We start from the raw sequence: 20,188 nt of genomic DNA on the forward strand, positions 1-20,188 counted from the left end.
TTCTTTTCCTCATTTGTGAAACTGGGATTAAGTGAAGGAATTCATGATAATTATGATGGGCTACATAGTATAGTGTATAGCAGCACATACTGTAGACTTAGTCTGCATGTGCGTGCTCAGTTACTAAATTGTGTCTGACTCTTTGCAACCTTGTGGACTGTGGCCTGCCAGGCTCCTATGCCCATGGGATTTTTCAGGCAAGAATATTGGAGTGGGTTGCCATTTCATTCTCCAGGGGGTCTTCTTGACTCAGGGATCGAACTCACGTCTCCTGCATTGGCAGGCAGATCCTTCACCACTGAGCCACCTGTGGAGTCCTTACCTGGAAAGAGTGCGTCTGCCAGAGCCCAGATCCCACCTCCAAGCTGTGCAACCAGAAGCACATTATTGAGCCTCTGTTTTCTTATCCTTTAAACAGGGATAATAATAGTACCTGTGTCAGCAGTTTGTTAAAAGTAAGAATTGTCCAGCACCTTGTGCCTGGCATATAGTGTCATATAAATGGTGAATTTTAAAAAAACTGTAAAATTATTTCACTTGAATTCTTATAGAATTCCTGTGAGATTAGACAGGGCAGGTATCATTCCCTGTTGCTTATTTGTTTTTGTTGTTATATTCGAGGGGAAAAAAATGAAATTCTTTTTGGTTAAAATGGTCTACTGAAGGGAATCTGGCTGGTAAATATCAAAACTGGAACCCATGGTCTTTGCCGTAAAAGAGCATATGTATGTATTTGTCAAGGACACATGGGCGTACGTGAAAATATTAAAACTTCAGTATAATTTCTGACAAGTGAATAGCAGCTCTCCCTCTCCTGTACCTTCTGGCCTCACTCAAACATGCTGTGTTCCTGCCATGCTGCTAACTGATGTTCTTTGTGAATTACAGCATTGAGCCTCCAGTTTGGTCCTGGGACTTAATGTAGCCCATTTAAACCTCTTCCGGATGCTCACTGCCTTAGTGTTGCCTGCTCCCTGGCTGGGCTCCTTTTGGAGATCCTGCTGTATTTATGTACCTGACTTCAGAGCCCCCTAGATGAGCCGTTTCGTTCAGCAGAAGCCCTGGCTAAATAGGAACACTCCCCCTTCCCTTGCCTTTATATTTGCTGTTGAAACTCTTCATTCTTTGTGAGAAACTTAATTATGAAAGCCGTGGATCAGGGAATGTAAAAAGAGCTTTAAAATGCTCACGTTTGCCAATCTCTTGTCAATCTGTAGGCAGAGAGCTTTAGATTGAAATATTTTCATGTCTGTTCACAAGCATGAACACTTCTTAGAACTGCTGCAGTGGAAGGGGTTAAAACATAAATAGGATCCTATATGAGCACTGAAAGGTGCTTTAATACTTAAGTCCTATTTTTGACCTCTGGAATTCAGTTCCTTCCTGTTGCCAGCTGAACCTGGGACTGAGGTATTAGATGAAAATATATTCCTATCTTCATGGACAACGGGACATTCTGTCCTCCAAATTTCAGGGTTTGAGTTGGGTGTTGCAGGAAACTTGGCACCCTTTCTTTCTCTTCAAAATAATAAACAGAGATGATGTCGCCTCAGGTTTCATCTGATGGGGCTTAGATACGATTGCCTCATAAAGGCTGATTCATAGACAAATGTGAACTAATTATAGTAACTTAAAAATAATGTCCCTGGTTAAATTTGGCAAAGCAAGATGCCTTGCATGCTTTGTCGGCCATGCGAGACTCCGTTTCTTTAGTGGCATGGAGGTGACATGCCCACTTCTATTTTGCCCACACCGTGGTTGTGCTGGGTCACTACCTGTGTCATCTTTATTTTTTTAGGGGTTTCTCACGTGCTGTCATGCACACCCCAAACCCAAGCATTGAAACACCTTTTACTGCCACCTGTACAAAGAATTCTTTATTGCTATGTGTCCACTGCACTTTTAAGAAACAAAAGTCTGAGTTGAAGAAAGTGAATGGTGTCATTTTTTTTCTTTTTTAGTTCTAAGCATTTCAGAATCTCTATTATGAAAAATTGCAGGAAGTTATTCACTTCTCTATGGAATGAATAGAAAATTGTCAGAAAGACTGTTCTGATCACTTTTTGTTTATTCGTCCTTCCTTCCTTTTTCTTTTTTAGTTTTAAGATGATTTATTTAAAAATTTTAATTTTATTGAAGTAAATTGTTGATTTACAATATTGTGTTTGTTAGTTTCAGGTGTACTGCAAAGTGATTCAGTTATACATATACATGTATTCATTCTTTTTTAGATTCTTTTCTCATATAGTTTATCCCAGAATATTCTACTTACCCTTTCTACTGCGAATTAGGTTGGAAAACGTTTCACCATGATTCTCTTCAAACGATCTTTGTTTTTGAGTTTGCCTTAAAAACATAGATGAGATATGACCATGTTCAGAATTCAAAAATTGGAAAAAGATTTGTAGTAAAAAGTGAATCTTCCATCTCTTCCATTGTTGTTGTTTCAGCATCAGTTATGGGCAGCAGTTTCTTGTGTACTGTTGTGGAAATGTTCTTTGTATTTTAAATATGTATGTATGTATGTATGTTTTCCTCCTACAAAGGACAACATACTGTCCACAGGGTTTTGAACTTGGCTTTTCTATTTAATCGTCATCTCAGAAATCATTCCATCTTATATTTTGAGCTACTTCATGATCTGTTATTTCCATTGAATAGATGTCATAACACACAAACAGTGGCCTGGGAACGTCGTTTAGGTTGTTTTAATCCTTTGCCACTGAAATCATGGTATAGTGTTATCTTGTACATCTGCTGTAGGATAGTCAACCTGTCTCAGTGCTGATAAGTGTGGGCACTGAAGCCCAAAGGCCTGGATTTAAATCCTACTTTCTCCATTTACTATTGAACTATTTTGTCTTGGTTACTTTATCCTTCTGTGCCCCATTTCTAAGATAGTATTTATCTCATAGGTAGGAGGTAATGATTAAAGACACTGATTTATGTAAAGCTTACAGACCAGTACTGGGCATGTAGACAGGTCTGTATGTATTTAGTAATGTTAATCATTTTGTGTGATGTGGTAACACATGGATCCTGTACTTATCTCTGAATGTTTCTGAACCACTCCTAGTGGCTTTCAGAAGCCATAATATAGTTTTTGAATCTGTGGGTTCCTTCTCTCCTAAATATACTGAAATGTTCACCCTTCCCTCCCTCCATTCTGTGTTGCTTTTGTGTAGTATCCTGGAGGAGGAAACAGAAGATTGTAGTTCAGGCTATTATACTAATACGTCCAAACAGTCCTCTGTGGTGGATCAATGCTTCCATTTACAGAGGAGGAAACAAGTGACTTGCCCCAGGCCACACAGCAAGCAAATGCCAACATAGGGGTTTTAGCTCTGGCTTGTCTGAATCCAAATTGGTGGTCTTCGATGATGTAAGATGTACCGGTGACACAGACCCTGTGACTTCCAAAGTCAACTAAAACAGAGTAAGCGTATGCTCCAGTCTTTGCCAAAGATTGGACTTATAATTTAAAATACACTGAAATTAAATAAATTTGAGTCAGATAGACATAGACACACACAAGCTATATATTTGCCTAAATGTAAAATGTTAAGTATTCATTAAGTTCTGCATTAGATATGTATGAGGGGAAAGTTTGGACCATTTGTTAAAAATTATCACCATTGGCAAAACATTCTATGCCTCTGAAGGGTTATGAGGGTGACAGAGAGTGGGCAGGTGCTCATGAACCATCTGCCATCCTCTCCTGCATCCCACTTCCTCACTCCCCTGGAAATCACCACCTCCACCTTCAGCTCTTCATCTTCACTCTCCTCAGGACTTGCCCTCTAATTTATCCCGTGTTTTCTCTGCCTTAACTGGAAGGGCGGTTCGTGTCTCAGTTGGTGTCCCTTGCACCCTGTCTTAGGTTCACTGAACGTTAGGAGGGAAAGGCCGGCTTGCTGCATCCCTACCCCAGTGAGGGCCTTGCTGTTTCACTGGAAACAGCAGCCAGGGACAGCATCGCAGGACCAGAGTTAGGGGCCATGTGAGTTAACGTGGCCCTGGACCTGATCACAGAGAATGGCATTTTCCCTCTTGGGCATTCCTTTGAGGAAATTTGCTGTAGCCAACTTTTGAAGCTTATATTCCCAGATAGTCTTTTATTTGAAGGGTGGGGGTGAAGAAAATGTCTAGAAACTTGCATGTCCTCAAAGCCCCATTAGAATGGCACTTGCAGGAGAATGAACAGTTTTGACTGTTTCACACCCACTAAGAAAAGAATGAGCCCGTTGGCTTGCAGGCTTAGTGGCCAGCTGTCCTTGGGCCTTGCTTTAATGTCCTGGAGGTGGGCTGCTGGGTACCAGGTGAGAGGAGGAGCACGCTAAGTGAGCGGAAGACCTTTGCTGGGTCCTCCAAATCACTTACTTGGAGAGGAACTTCTCTATCTGTGTTAAGTGTTTTGTTGTGGATTTTTGAAATAGCAGTCACACCCATATTCAAATGTAAGAACCAGGGTGCTCTCCAGAGATATGAGGCCAGGTCCCTTCCAGCTACGAAAGGCTGTGACTCTACAAACAAATATTTGGGCAGTACCAATTATTGTTGCCACTTGGAATGCTCCCCTCCTCCTTTTTCACTTGGGCCTTCCTATCCTTTAAGATCTAGTTTAGCTCCCGATGTCTAGTTTTTTCAGTCTGGCCTCTGGGCTGTTGGATTTGCTTGTGGGTTAGATGTAGCCTTGTATGCCGAGCTGTTAGCTATTAACCTTGTGGCCATTTAGGCGTTTTCGCGTGTTTATGCCCTGGCTTCCCCACTAGGTCCTCAGTCTCTAGGCCAAGGCCCTCTCCACCCCTGTACCACTACGGGTGGGTGTAGTGCAGAGGTTCTCACTGCTTCGAGCATTGCCTGAAAGCTAGTTGGAAACCCACACCGATCTCGCTGAATTAGAAATTCCACGTGGGATTCGGCCATCTGCAGTTTAACAAGCATGCCTGGTGATTCTGCTGGGCAGTGAACTTAGCGAGCCTCAGTTGTAGTGGGAGGAGCAGAGGTTTGGGGTCTGAGAGGCGTGGGTTTGAAGCCAGCTCTGCCTTTTATAACTGACCTGTTTTAGGAAAGTGAATTTTTCCTCTTTCCCCATCCTGGGGTATTTTTTAGAAATCTGTTCTGCACGATGTTATTGGATGCTCCAAGAATAGAAATGGGCAAGGGGTTCTGTGGCCAGATAAGTTAGTAAAATGCTGTTTTAGTGAATTTCAACAGGATTCTTTATGACAGTGCTTCTCAGATGCCTAAGTGTCATTGAGGTCACATGGAAAGTCTTTGCAAACTTGTTAGATTCTGTAATACCTTTTCTTTTACATACCTGCTAACTTCTCTGGCAGTGGTGTTTACTGGGACACGTTTTGGGAGATGCTGGTCTAGGTGATCTGTCCCTCAAGGCTGGAGATTTTATGGCCCTGCCAATCTGTGAGGAATTCAGAAACTTGAAATAGGGGTCAAGCTGGCTGTGGTGACAATTTATGGTTTGAGTCAACCAGACTTACACATCATGTCAGTGTTCAAGGTGTTGAGTAACTAAATGTTGAAGAATACAGGGTTGTATATTTTTTAAAGCAGCAAGTTTTTCTCAGGGTAGAAAGCCAAATATCAGGGGAGAGCAAGGGAAGACGAATTAAGGAAAATGTCACTTACTGAGCATATTGGAGTCCTGGCAGGAAACACACCACAGTCAAATCTGGTAATTTAAGAAGATCTAAATAAGTGAACTATTTATAAAAGGTGTAGGCAGAGTTTGGGAGAAGCGGCTTTGGTCAGCGCAGGACTTAGATTCCTCTGTGTATGCAAGGTTTATGTATGTTACATTTAGCCCTCATACTGAGCTCAAGGATAAGTTCCTACCATTTCACACTTTGCAGAGGAGGAAAGTGAAGCTCATAAAGGCAAGGCATATTACCCGGAGGTAGCAGCTGGGAAATGGAGGCAAAACCCACACTGCCCTGCCAGCCTCTCAGCCCCCGGGTTCCGCTCCACGCTTCTGTAGGCAGAATATCCCCTGTGTCGTCAGTCTTTCTTCATGTGGGGAAGCTGATGACACTGCTGTCTGAAGCTCGTGTTTGAGCCAGAACCAGCAGGTGGGAGAAAATAGTGCTTTGGACAAATATATAAATTAATAAGAAAAGTATGCAGATTACATATATGGGCAAGAAAGATGTAAACCTGTAGTTTCCATGTCTAGGTGGGTTGGGGCTATGGAAGTCTGTCTTCCATCCTTTTGGGGGATCTGTCCCATTTTAGAAAATGTTTTGGGGGGATATGGGAACCATCGGAAGGGCATGAATGAGGCAGCTTAGCTTGAAGGGGCCAGGAGAAGGTAGAGGAACGTTCAGACATACGATGCAGCTTGGGAAAGGCTTGGCTGGAGGAGTGGAAAGAAAGGGCGCTCTATTCATAGGGACCTTATCCAAATGGAGATGGTGCCGGTGGTGGGAGGTGGGCAAGTGGTTGGGAGAAGCACGAGATGTCATGAGGGCCTCTCAGGGTGCCCCTGGCTCCAGTTTTCATATTGGGGTCACACTGGTCCAGTGAAGTCTCTTTAGCCTAATACCTTTATTAGAAGATGGTAAAGGTTGACTTTTCTAAGAACTGACATTTTACTTCCTTCAGGAAGTTAACAGAGTACATGAATGTCTCACATCTCTTACACCCTAAGAAAATATAAAAGTCATGTCTCTGAGGAGATTCCTTTCTTCCCTGTCGCTTTGAATTTGGGCTGGTTTTTAATGCTTAACCAGAATATAGCTTATGATCAAGTCCCCTTTATTCCAGAAAACAAAACCACCTCTCAAATAGTGTGCACAACACATCTGGTAAAAATAACAAGTCAGTTGGAAAACTGTGATTCTCAGATGCGACCTCCGCCCCTGCATTAGTAGGGAGTCACTGGAGTAAACCTTTATTTCCTGTTGCTTCCACACAGCAGTCCTTCACAGAAATATTTCACATGTTTCCTTAGGCAGCGGGGAACCTTGAAGGGCAAACAGTGCTGAGGCCCCAGATAGGAATGGAGATGCTGTTTGCCCAACAGCACCTCAGGTTGTACAGAGAGCCTGCCCAGGCCTCGGAGCTTTGAAGCAGTGCCAGGCTCCTGCCCAGAACTGCTAAAATCTTCAACTCTCCCCCAGGCATGAGCGAGGCTGAAACCTGCCGCACCTCCAGCTCCTCTTACAAGAGAGATGTTATAAAATGATCTTAAATGTCAGATGTATTTTTTTTCACAACATGCCACAGACTTCTCATAAATTATTCCTCAGTAAAACTTTAATAGGAATGCTTAGGAGATTCTGAGTTCTAGTCAATGGAGTTGTTGGTAACTTGGACAACTGTTAGCCCCAGATCTTCCCACTTTTTCCACCCCAGAACTCACTGAAGAAAGTTAGTATGAAATAATCTTCCTGAAACCACGCTTGAGGGTTTCAGGAAGATTATTTCTTGATGACCGAGATCTTGGGTTCCCTTATAATGCCACATGTTAGATCAGTGTGATAATCCAATACTTGACTATTATTTGAATTAAAAGAGCCATCGAAAGGGTTCAGTCTGGTAATCATATAAAGTGTAGGAGTTGGAGTTCAGTGTTTTCTGACTTCAAAAAAATATCTAGAAACAAATTTTTTAAAAGAAATCTGTGATACTCACCTTGTCGTTTACTTCTTTCTCATGGAAATAGGTAATTAAAGATTCTGGTTGTGGAATCTACATTGCTGCTCGAGCTGGGTCTGCTGTCACCTTGGCTGCATGTGGAGGGCTTTGACAGATAATGTGTCGCAACTACAGCCGTTGACAGGCTCTGTTCTAAGTTCGCGGGTGGATGCTGCTGGGAGTGAGCTTGTGAGCCTTCTCTTTATGGGTTCCCCGTTGTTTGCATCTTATGTTTATTTTTAATTAAAATGCTTATCTGATTTTATTTAGTTACTAAAAACTGGAATCTGGGTGGAACTTTACATTGCGTGTTGGTCCAAAGAGAAGATTGGGGACTGTGCTGTCCTAAGAGTCTGGGACATGTGACACAAGCCAGGATTGTGATCATCGCCTAAAGTAATGCTCTCTAGATACCTTCTGGCCCATAGAAAGAGCAATCGTACTGAGGATGCCAGAGTATTTCATTTCATAATACTTCTTATTCTTCAAAAGTTGGACTTCTTCATCTTCTTAGGCAGCTGTAACAAAATGCCACAGGCTGGGTGACTTATAAACAGCAGACACTTCTTACAGTTCTGGAGACTAGGAACTTCAAGGTCAAGGTTCCAGCAAGGTCTTCCACCTGGAAGAGGGCCCTCACCTCTTCCAGGTTGCAGGCTTCTTGTTATTGCCTCACATGGCAGAAGGGCTGGGAGCTCTCTGGGGCCTCTTTTATAAGGGCATTAATCTCATTCATTAAGCCTCTGCCCTGAATCTAAGCACTTTCCAAAGGCACCACCTCCTAATATCATCACCGTGGGTGTGAGGTTTTCAACATGTGAATTTTGCGGGGAAACAGAACATTGCAAATCTTAGCAATCAGTATATTTCACTATCTAGAGCATTCTGTTATTTCATTGTATATAGAAAGTTAGTATCTGAAGAATTTTTCATAGTGAGGATATATTTCTTAGTATCATTTGCTTTTATTTTTGGCTGCACCACACGCAGCATGCAGGGTCTTAATCCCCCCACCAGGGATTAAACCCGGGCCCTGGCAGTGAAAGCGCCTGGACCACCAGGGAATTCCCAGAATTTTGCTTCTCTTGAAACATGACATTAGCATGACACTGACCTTACCATTTGGTATGTAGAAAGGTAAAGCTGGTTAGCTGTGTTTGACTTGGGACAGTATCTTTTGGGCGGAAGCAGTGCTGAAATGGGAGTTAAAAGCCTTAGTTTCATTCCTGTCTGGGTCACAACTCACTCTGACATCATGGGCAGCCTTCTCCTTCCCTACTTAAACTGTTTTCTCATCTAGTACAGTAAAGATCATTTCTAAAGATTCTAAGGTCCTTCATATCAAAACAGACCTGACAATGATTTTTACTGAATGCTTTCCACTACGTAAGGTACTGAGAGAATTCCAAAGAAGTGTGAGTCTGCTGAGAGTTTTAAACGGTTCTTCCTTGTTAGATAAAGCAAAAACTCAAAACATCTGTTGACCATCCTGCAAGAATAGATCCCTGCAAAGAGCAGAGAAAATGCCAGAATGTGTAGTTCTTAACCTCTCCCCCTTCAGAGAGTCATCTCTGGTTTACAGAAGAATAAACGATACAGGAGCTGTCACATGAGTGGGACAAAGAGTGGACAAGACTGTGGGTACCCTGTATCCCGAGGGACAGCGGGCATTTATCAAGCACGTGCACTATGCCTGGCTTTGTGCCAAGGGCTTCACCTGTATTATCCCCATTGAGTCTTGTGGTAGCCACTTGCGATCACCCCATTTTGAGATGAGGAACCCAGGTAACTTGCCCACAGTTGCACATCCACTAAGTGGAAATGACAATTGTCATTAAGCCTACATTCTTTTTTAAAAGATTTAACTGATGTATAGTTGATTTACAGTGTGTTTATTTCTTCTGTATAGCAGAGTGATTCAGTTATACAGTGGGCCCTTCTTGTTCATTCTCCGTATAACAGTTTGCATCTGCTAACCCAGACTCCCAGTCCATCCTACCCCATGCTCCCTCCTCCCTTGGCAAATCTGTTCACAATGTCTGTGAGTCTGTTTCTGTTTTGTAGATAACTTTATTTGTGTCATATTTTAGATTCCACGTATAAGTGATGTATTTGTCTTTCTGACTTCACTTACTGTGATTATCTCTAGGTCCGTCCATTTTGCTGCAAATTGAAGCTGCATTCTTAATCAGTGCCTCTGAGGGAAGGCAGGGGTGTGGGTAGAGAGGCAACAGGCTTCTCATTAAAGAAAGCATGGAATTGCCAAGAGTTAGTGGTGGGGGGTGGGCGGAGAAGGCAGTGGCACCCCACTCCAGTACTCTTGCCTGGAAAATTCCATGGACGGAGGAGCCTGGTGGGCTGCAGTCCATGGGGTCCCGAAGAGTCGGACATGACTGAGTGACTTCACTTTCACTTTTCACTTTCATGCATTGGAGAAGGAAATGGCAACCCACTCCAGTGTTCTTGCCTGGAGAATCCCAGGGATGGGGGAGCCTGGTGGGCTGCCGTCTATGGGGTCGTACAGAGTCGGACACGACTGATGGGACTTAGCAGCAGCAGCAGCAGTGGTGGGGGGAAATGCGGACGTTTATGACCATGGGCTTCCTACACTGACCTATTACCTGAGGGTTCTCTTCCCTTGATAACTGGTAACTGCCTTGCTGGGCCGTGGGGAATACTGCCCCTATGAAGCCTGTAGCCTAAGCTTGGCCATAGACACTCCTTCTAGCTCCCCTCCAGCACTCCTGCCAGCATGAGAGTGAGCCATGTGTTTACTGGAACTTGCGATATCTTTGCCACTTGAGTTGACAAGAGTCAAGGGAGTAAACAGCAGGACTTGGGATTTGATGGTGATGCCAGCATCGTAACTATGAACAGGTTAAAAAAAATTTTTTTTCAAATGTCCACAAACTTGATTTTACTTTAATGTTTCCCTTTTAGTATCTCCCTTCTAGCACTGATCCAGGCACTCAATCCGCTTGTGGCCAGGGATTTGCAGAGACAAACAATTCTAGTTTTGGAATTCGTGCCGAGAAAGGCTCACAGTGAACACCGTGAAGAGTCCTTAATTAACTCTCAGTTCATGTCGTGGACCAAAGGGGTCCCTTGTCTCTGCTCACAGGCCTCAGTCCAGGCTTCTGTTCACTGTCACACTCTCAGCAGCCAGCAGTGGACCAGGGCCAAGCATTTAAAAAAAAAAACAACCCAACGCAAACCCTGTTCTGCTTTTAAGCCACCTCCATGGCTTGGAATGCAAGCCCCTCGAGGGCAGCGCCTCTGTTCACGTCTGCAGCTAGACTGAGCACAGTGTGGGGACAAAGCAGACACTTCGGAAAGGCAGGGTGATTGTGCAGAATGCTGTTGAGCAGATTCAAGTCATTACTACAAAAATGAGGGTACTAGGAAGGTGTTCTTAAAATGAGCAGGGCAGTGTAGACAGGGAAACGTAGTGCAGTGGAAGACAGACCTTTACAGAGTGAGGTCATAGAAAAGAGCCTGGAATTTAAGGTCAGGTGGGGTTTTTTGTCGCAACTCCACCACATCCTGGTTGTGTGACCCCGGAGAAGACACTGAGCCTTTGCCTGCTTTCACAGTTGGCAGCAGCAGTCCATATATCATAAGGTTAGTGCGTTAAATGAGCCGTTGTATGTAACATGCGAGGCATAGTGCCCGTGCTCAAGAGGGGGGTCTTGGTGAGAACATTAGTTGTGTTTAATTTATTACTAAGGAAAAAGAATCAGACTGGGCTGAAAAGAAATGTGAAGCAGAGCTTGAATATATGCTCCCCATCCCCAAATTTTACTTTTTTTTTTTTGGCTAAGCTTCAAAGCTTACATGATTTTAGTTCTCTGACCAGAGATTGAACCTGGGCCCTTGTCAGTGAGAGGGCAGAGTCCTAACCACTGGACCGCCAGGGAATCCCTCTTACCCCCAAATTAAAGTTTATGTGTTACAGAGGTACAGTCCTGAATACTAAGCAGTTACCTGGCTCAGAACCAAGTTCACGCGGGTATGAGTGATATTTGTGGCAGTTTGGTCCTACAGATTAAGAGGTGGTGCTGGGTGCTGACACTTTGGATCTTTAATGTTCAGATGTTTAGTTCTGTGCTTACATTTCTTTCATGTTTTAAAAAATGAACTTGATAAATCTAAAAAAATAATTACTCTTGAAATGAGACGAAAAGGGAATTCTTAAAAAGCTGAGTTCTCAAACAACCACTTTTGATTTTTTGGGGGGTTTTAATCGCTTTCTGTAAGAAACTTTCCTGTTGCTGTATAATTAATAAGACTGTATTTAGTGGAAACATGTTAGAAGTTGGGAGTTTGAGTCTGATATAAGGTTCTGACACAATCAGTACAAATTATAAATTATGTCCCCTAACAATAGCATGATAGAATAAATTATTAATGGACTATTAGAAATCAAAGCCTGTCTAATTAAAAAATAAACATTTGCTCTTTAGATGTGTTGCTGGATGTGTCCAAATACATCTTTTTCTAGGTTAGAGTCATTTTATGGGTTATGGTATGAAATCATCCTACCTTTTGTATACAGTTGAATTCTTTGCTTTCTCAGACATCCAGTTTAGGAATATTTAAGCTAATAGACTCGGGTATTCTGAGCTACTTCCTCATTCGGAAACCCCGTGCCAGACTGTGTGCAGATGGGGAGCAGTCATGCCTGGCGGGCCCTGCAAGTGGAATTACATTTGCACATTGTTTTATTCACTGTGAACATTTTGCAGGGATAAAAGGAAAAACTGTCACCCTGCTTAAGTGAAGTTCTGACACAATCAGTACAAGTTATAAATTATGTTTAAAGTGATGTAACATGCTCACGGTGGTTTTCGGCTTTGTGGTCAGCTCTGTGCGAGAGCTGTGGGTATCTCATACTTGGTGATACAGTTGATCAGTCGCTCAGTCGTGTCTGACTCTCTGCGACCCCGTGGACTGCAGCACACCAGGCCTCCCCGTCCTTCACCATCTCTCGGAGCTTGCTCAAACTCATGTCCATTGAATCGGTGATGCCATCCCACCATCTCATCCTCTGCTGCCCCCTTCTGCTACTGCCCTCAATCTTTCCCAGCATCAGGGTCTTTTCCAATGGGTCAGCGCTTCACATCAGGTGGCCAGAGTATTGGGAGCTTCAGCTGGGTACATTGACCAGTGTTTCTCAAAGGATGGCCTGAAACTGTATGTCAGAAAAGCAGATTCTGGGGCCTTCTTGGAACTTCTCAGTCAACATATCTGAGAATAGAACCTGCAGTCTCCATTTTAAACAGGTACCTCCCCTGTTTATCAACCTATGGCAATATTGAGACCTGCAAAGATTATTTTAGTTACCAGAATTGAAAATGGTTTTAAATCTAGATAATTCAAATTTATAATGAAAATTAAAATACAAATTAAAAATTTGGTGGAAAGGCACATATGAGAAACAATTTTTAAATGCCTCCTGCTTTTTTCTGAATTTTCTAATTCATTGAGTTGACTGGGAATAGCATTGCAAGTTGGACTTTAAAATACTTTCTCAATAGCCATAAGAAGAAAACTTACATTTAAGAAAATCATCAGTTATTAAGTCACTTGTGAATTTATAAAAGTATCTTTGGAGGAAATTACTGAATTTGGAGGAAATTGCTACCTCATATCAAAAGCTAAAACCAGTATTTTATTTAATTTGGGCATAGACAAGGAGAGAGAGTTCTCCACAAAAAAGGCAGTGATTGTTCTATTAAGGTCTTCCAACCACATAGTTACACAAAACAGCATTTTTGGCTTTTATTGTAATGAAATGAAAGCCAAAAGATGTCAGTTTTTGTCTTGCCATACTCGGTTACAGATCTATCTTTATTTTAAGAGGGAAAAAAAAGGTCAAGACATAAGAGAAGCTATCACTTAGATTATCTTAAAGTTTCTTTGACTTCAAAATGATTTCACATAACATATTTATATTTCAATATAATTTCTTACTGTCATTTGTGTGGATTTCAAAGGCAAAACAAATGAAATAAAGATTTAAATAAAACTTAACCTTTGTTTAGAAAGACAAATATATCACTTAATATGTGGAATCTAAAAAAAATTATACAAATGGATCTATTTACAGAACAGAAACAGACCGAAAGACTGTTTTATTTTCTATAGAAAATAAACTTACAGAAACCAAAGGGGAAAGGGAGGAGGAGGAGAAATTAGAAGTGTGAGATTAACGGATACAAACTACTATACATAAAACAGATAAGCAACAAGGGTTCACTGCAGAGCACAAGGACCTATGTTCAATGTCTTGTTCAGTCTTGTCCGACTCTTTGCGACCCCATGAACCACAGCACGCCAGGCCTCCCTGTCCATCACCAACTCCCGGAGTTCACTCAAACTCATGTCTGTTGAGTCGGTGATGCCATCCAACCATCTCATCCTCTGTCGTCCCCTTCTCCTCCTGCCCCCAATCCCTCCCAGCATCAGGGTCTTTTCAAATGAGTCAGCTCTTTGCATCAGGTAGCCAAAGTATTGGAGTTTCGGCTTCAGCATCAGTCCTTCCAATGAACACCCAGGACTGAGCTCATTTAGAATGGACTGGTTGGATCTCCTTGCAGTCCAAGGGACTCTCAAGAGTCTTCTCCAACACCACAGTTCAAAAACATCAATTCTTCGTGCTCAGCTTTCTTTGTAGTCCAACTCTCACATCCATACATGACTACTGGAAAAACCATAGCCTTGACTAGATGGGTCTTTGTTGACAGATATCTTGTAATAACCTATAATTGAAAATAATCTGAAAAAGATATATATATATAAATATATATTACTGAATCACTTTGCTATTCACCTGAAACTAAGACAATATTGTAAATCAACTATCCTTCAATTAAAAAGAAAGTCAGACTTTTGGAAGCAGTGGGAAAAGGAGAGGGTGGGATGATTTGAGAGAACAGCACTGAAACATACACATTATCATATGTAAAACAGATAGCCAGTGGGAGTTTGATGTATGACACAGGGAACCTAAAGCTAGTGCTCTGTGACAGCCTGGAGGGATGGGGTGGGGAAGCGAGGAGGGGTAGGGGGTTCAAGAGGGAGGGGACACATGTATGCCTATGGCCTATTCATGTTGATATATGGCAGAGGCCATCACAGTATTGTAAAATAATTATCCTCCAGTTAAATAAATTTTAAAAAGTCAGTGGCAAAGAATCTACCTGCAATGCAGGAGACTCGGGTTCAATCTCTGGGTCAGGGAAGCTCCCTGGAGAAGGAAATGGCAACCCACTCTGGTATTCTTGCCTAGAGAAGAAGCCTGGTGGGCTATAGTCCATGGGGTTGCAAAGAGTTGGACATGACTTAGTGACTAAACATCCAACGTCTGATCTTAGAGTATCAAAAAAAAAAAAACGGGGGGGCTGCAAGGATCAAAAAACCCACAAAAACAAATGGTAAACAAGCCCTTCTATTTAGTGAAGAATTCTGTGTGTATTTCTGTCTATATAATGTAAATAATTCTTGTAGAGAATTGATCTTTTTTTCCCCTCTTGAAATATTGCCTGGGCTGGTCTGTTCATCTGCCTCATTTTATTCATCTTTGGGTTCTCCCTGCCCCTCTTCCTCCATCTGTTCTTCTTCCCTGATGACAGTGAGGCTGAGCTGACTGGCATGTGGACCCAACACGTTCTACAGAGAACCACACTTTATTTGCAGCCAGGAGCACAGCAAGTACTCTGAGGATGGTTTCCTTATCTTCTGTAAGCCGGCCTGAAATCTGCCTTCTAGCACTGATCCAGGCACTCAATCTACTCTTGGCTAGGAATTTCCAGAGCCTTGGCGGGGTCACCCTTTGCCTTTCCCGGCAGCTGGTTTCACTCTGAATTTAATGAGGGAGCTGAGCTGAGTGGCCAGAGAAGGGTTTCCCGCCTGGCATTTCATTGGAAGGGCTCAGGCACTTACTTGTCTATGTTAAGTGAGTAAATGCCGATTGCTGGGAGACTCCCAAGAAAGGACCTTCCCAGCCAGTTCTCCTCTGGTCAGCGTCTCGGGCACATTCCTGAGCCCTCCTGCTCCTCCCTCCTTTCTCTTTGGATTTCGGTGTTCCCAGCAATGAAGTAGGAGTGTGAGTATTTTCAATTCCACGTATATGTAACTGGGATTTTCTGTCCCCGTTCAGCTTTTTGGACTTGACAATTTAGCAAAGCCTTGTCAGAGAACTTTGTTTCGTTGTCCTGGATTTTGTGCTTCCCAAGGTCTCACTACACCAGATTTCTCTGCGTTTAAATTTGCCGGCTAGTTTTTTGAGCTGTGATGTTAGCAGATGGGAATTAGAAATGCTTCATACCATGCTGAGAGTTCAAGTATTTTTCATTTTTGTTTCAAGAGTTTTAGCTCATCTTTTCGTTTTTTTTTCCCCACTTATAATCTAATGTATTTAGCTTGGCTTTACATTTTTACATAAGAGAAAACTTATTTATCTTTGCACTTTTATTATTAGTTAAGAAGAGTCTATAATTATATGCTTCTTAAACTAGATTCCCTTCAGAAGTGTAATTATATTCACCAATGTATTATAGTCTCAGTCCTCTAAAAGGGAGCTTTGGTATTTGTGGAAACCAACCCAAGAGTTCTAAAGTTACATATTTATGAAAGACTTTTGTTGCATATTTAAAGGATGGGAGTGATTTCTGCATGGGGCCTTTATCCTTTCTCCCATCTCTGCAGTCTTCTTAAAATGCCCTGTGTTTGGAATTTTGAGGGATTGATTTCCAGACATGTAAGACTTACTGTAAATTTAAAATAGAAGAACCACACTATTCAGTGCCTCACATTAGTGAACTTTTATTGAATGAAATAATGGGTTCAGAAACACCAAAGGGCATTTGATGGCAGATTTGCCTTAATGATTTATTTTTTTTGTGAAGAGAAAGCTATTATTTCCCAACCTGGTACTTGTATATAAGATTTTTTTACTTTAGTTTGAGACATTGGATTTACTATAAATGTTATGAAACTTTAGATGTTAATTTTGTACTGCTGCTTTTTCAGAGGGAAGAGCAAAGTGAAATTTTAAGAAGGAATTTAGAATAATATTGTCGTATCCTCATCTCTTGCAGACTCACGTGGTAACAGATGCCTAGCTTCAGGGAGCTTAGCTTCTAGAGAGCAAGCGGGACCACGGACATAGAAGCTGTGACACCTATGGCTGGCTTGGCTTTCCCCCTTGTCCTATTGGAAGGGCTTGGCAGGGTGGAAATTCTTTGTTTCAGGGAGCGTGTGTGACTGGTTGTAGTATTCTCTCATCTTGATGGATTGGTCTGGACTTCAAGACTCATAACATTTGGAAATTGTGGTCCTTTCCAGCCCTGAAATTCTGTGATGCTCTGAGTCCCTCGGCCACATGAAACCTTGTTAGAGACAGATCATATTACATTCCCACCCACCCTGCTCCTTTTTTAAAGATTGTAGGCGGCCAAGGCCACCGCTGGCACTGATGTTCTGTAACCTGCAAAGCTTTATGAAAAAGTGGGGTGCTGGATGGGGCTGCCACAAGTTCTGTGTTTTCTGTTCAAGGCACAAAGCCTCATTTCTTGGCATTGCCCTCCCCGCTTCAAGCAGAATCCCAGTAAACAAACTGTTACAGTAAAGTAGTGACTAATTAAAGCCTTTTATTAAACCATATTTCTACTCACCTCCAATTCTCCGAATATTGGGAGAGTGAGACAGATGGGAAATAGACCAATTATGTCAATGTGACCATTTATTGAGTTCTCACTGTGCTATGTGGGTAATGCACAGGAGGGAAATTAATCCTTAGAGAAGGGAAGTTAGTGCTATTTAATCCCTGTTTTGCATGTGGCAGAAGCTGAGGTTCATAATGTCAAAGTCACTGCCTGAACCCCTAGAACTTTTTGCTGATAGTTGACTGTGAGGGATTTAATATTCTCTTAGGAGCTCAGTGTCATCTCATTCCCCTACCCCCAGTCCTACAATGAGTATAGTTGAATACCTCGTTCTTTTCTTCCAGTGTCTTATTTATACATTATGTTATGTGAGTTTTGAAGGCAAGGTCATTTTGTGTTGAGAACTGTTCTCTTTGACATTTGTTTGAAAATGAACTCTTAAGCACCCCGGTCATCTTTTATTTTCGTGGTTGCTGTTATGTCCCTATTTGGTTAGCAAGCTGGTCTGAGTTCTAAAGGATTTCTGACATCTTTTACTTTTTGATAATTCTATGTTGTCAGCCACCAAAGCAATTGAGCAGAAAAAAGAAAATTTGCTGTGGGCAAATGTGGCAGAATGAGATGTAAGGAGTAAGCTCAGAAAATCAAAATCTCTGCAGTTATTGCTGCAGATAAGCAAGACAAGATGAATGTAGAAGTTGCTACCCGTGATTGGTGTGACCGAAGCCTCTATGGAGCTTTTCTGCCCAGCCAGATGAGCAAAACAAGTTCTCTGGGAGTGACTTTCCTGGGTAGAGAGGGTGTACACGGTGGAGGGAAATTTTTTTTGGAGGGGGCTGGCTTAAAAAAAAATCACTGATGTCACTGTCCCCTCCCTTGGCTTGACCTCAGCTCACAGAAGTCAGCTCCCATATTCTCCCTGCTCCAGTGCCCCCACTTCTGTGGTTCATCCTGCATGCCTCAGTCATATTAATCATTAAAAATTTATTTTATTTTATTTTTTTATTTCGCATTGGCGTATAGCCGATTAACAATGTTGTCATAGTTTCAGGTGGACATACACAAGTATTCATTCTCCCCAAGACTCCCCTCCCATCCAGGCAGATTAATCCTGAATTAGGAAACTTCCAAAGAATTTATGTTGCATTCTGTGTCCTGGTAGAGACCAGCAAAGATGCCATTGCCTGCATTCAAGGCCGTTTTGTGGCCGAGGCACACTGCCAACCCAGGGCTCTCTCCATATACTTTTCTGTGTACACTCAGTGCTGGCTACCAAGTGCTACCCAGCCCGTCTTGGAAACTCCGCCTTAGGGACTTCATGAGGAAAACAGCCTTGTGAGTAGCAGAAGACATGGAAGATGATCATTAAATTAAGTGATCTAGGCAGTAACATAACTATCCATGAGAATTTAGTATTTGGAGAAAAGGTAAGCTACTACTTTGCTTCTTATGGGAAGCTGAGGTGTTGAGATTTGTGATGTTGGGAAAAGACAGGCCAGGCAACTTCAGGAGGGACAGGAAGAGCATGCAATGAGCCGAGTCTTAAAAGGAGAACTGGGTGAAATTTTCATTTAAATTAGCTTGAAGAGTCTAACCTACCTGCAGTTGAAAAGAGAACATCAGCTGCTGCTCAGAGAAACCAGCTGAGGAGAAAGTGGTTTTAAGCCTCAGATACTACGGATGATGCTCATCCTCCTGAAAGAAGCTCGAATTTGTTGAACACTTTGAGCCTCTGAGGCTGATGGCTGTTATTCCTGTTTTATAGATGAGGAGACTGAGTCTTACCAAGATTAACTGACAGAAGTCAGCTCAAGCATCTAGTTAAGTGGCAGAGCAGCAGCTGAAAACCAGGTTGTTTATTCTAGAGTCCCTCTGAGTCTTTTACAGGTGTGTGTGGTGTTGGGGGTGTTGATGGGCGCCATTGCTTCCTGAAGGCTGCCAGCAAGTACTGTGTGTGATCTAATCTCCCCAGTGAACCCTCTCCAGAGAAGTTAATATTGTAAGAACTACAAGGATATTTTAAACAGTCAGAAGAGGGTGTATTTGTCAGCATGTCCCCTGGTCTTTCCCAGGTGAGTCTTGAAGCTTGGCATTCTCTTGGCTGGCATATTCCTACAGTGGAGGGCAATCCAGAAATGTTCTTTCGTGATGTCTTTAGTGCCTCATCAGGGCTTCAAGGCTGTTAGCCTTCTCAACTAGAATGTAAAGTTTCTGAGGGCAGGCACCATCTCTTATCTTGATTGATGTATTTTGATTACCACAGCTGGATAAAAATGCCCCCTGAAGATTATGCCTCTCTTTTTAAGGTGTGTCAGATCTCTGAACAGCCTTCGCATGGGGCATCTTGCTTTTGGCAGGGACTGTGTCATGCCTCTTTGGGTGAGGATCATGGGTTGGAAAGAACCCAGGCTTGGGGGCCAGCGCCAGGATCTTTCCTACTTCTTCAAGATTTTTCAGTGAGTCTTTTCATGTCTGTTGAGGCTCAGTTTCTTCATTTGCAAAATGGGTATGGAAACCTTATAAGGGGTTCTTAAGAGTAGAACTGATGTACAGAAGGGTCTGGCTCACAGTTGGCATTTAGGAAACGAAGAGATGGTTCATCTATTTGTTCCGAAGCATGTGCAGAGGGCCTGCATGGTATGCGTGCACAGAAAATGGGTCTTGAAATAATGGTGTGGCTCCCTAAGACCCGACCTTAGAGAGCAACTCTGAAGTGTCTTAAAATATGATGCTTTTATGCGGAGTGTCCTTCATTGCCTGACTTTGCATAGGAAGGCGGAACCAGAGATGAATTTCTTGGTTTTTGGATGCTACTTCAGTATATAGAGCCTGGTGCTTTATATGATCAAGTATTGGTAATATCA

The 20,188-nt window shown here is 42.4% G+C and overlaps 1 protein-coding gene across 23 annotated transcripts in view; it reads left to right on the top strand.

The window, feature by feature from the left end:
• SORBS1 (sorbin and SH3 domain containing 1) overlaps nt 1-20,188 on the top strand; it is a 234,556-nt gene that overhangs the window by 80,116 nt on the left and 134,252 nt on the right. For 21 of the 23 annotated variants that reach the window (XM_027529420.1, XM_027529421.1, XM_027529410.1 and 18 more), the window contains exon 1: nt 19,361-19,396. The exons of the other annotated variants lie outside the window; for them this stretch is intronic. In XM_027529420.1, the coding sequence (XP_027385221.1) occupies nt 19,376-19,396 (21 nt within the window). In that variant the 5' untranslated portion in view covers nt 19,361-19,375. Of the gene's footprint in view, nt 1-19,360; nt 19,397-20,188 lie in introns of those variants that run through there. 23 annotated transcript variants of the gene reach the window in all.

The sequence above is a fragment of the Bos indicus x Bos taurus genome, chromosome 26 (genome assembly GCF_003369695.1).
Source record: "Bos indicus x Bos taurus breed Angus x Brahman F1 hybrid chromosome 26, Bos_hybrid_MaternalHap_v2.0, whole genome shotgun sequence".
Taxonomy (NCBI): Eukaryota; Metazoa; Chordata; class Mammalia; order Artiodactyla; family Bovidae; genus Bos; species Bos indicus x Bos taurus.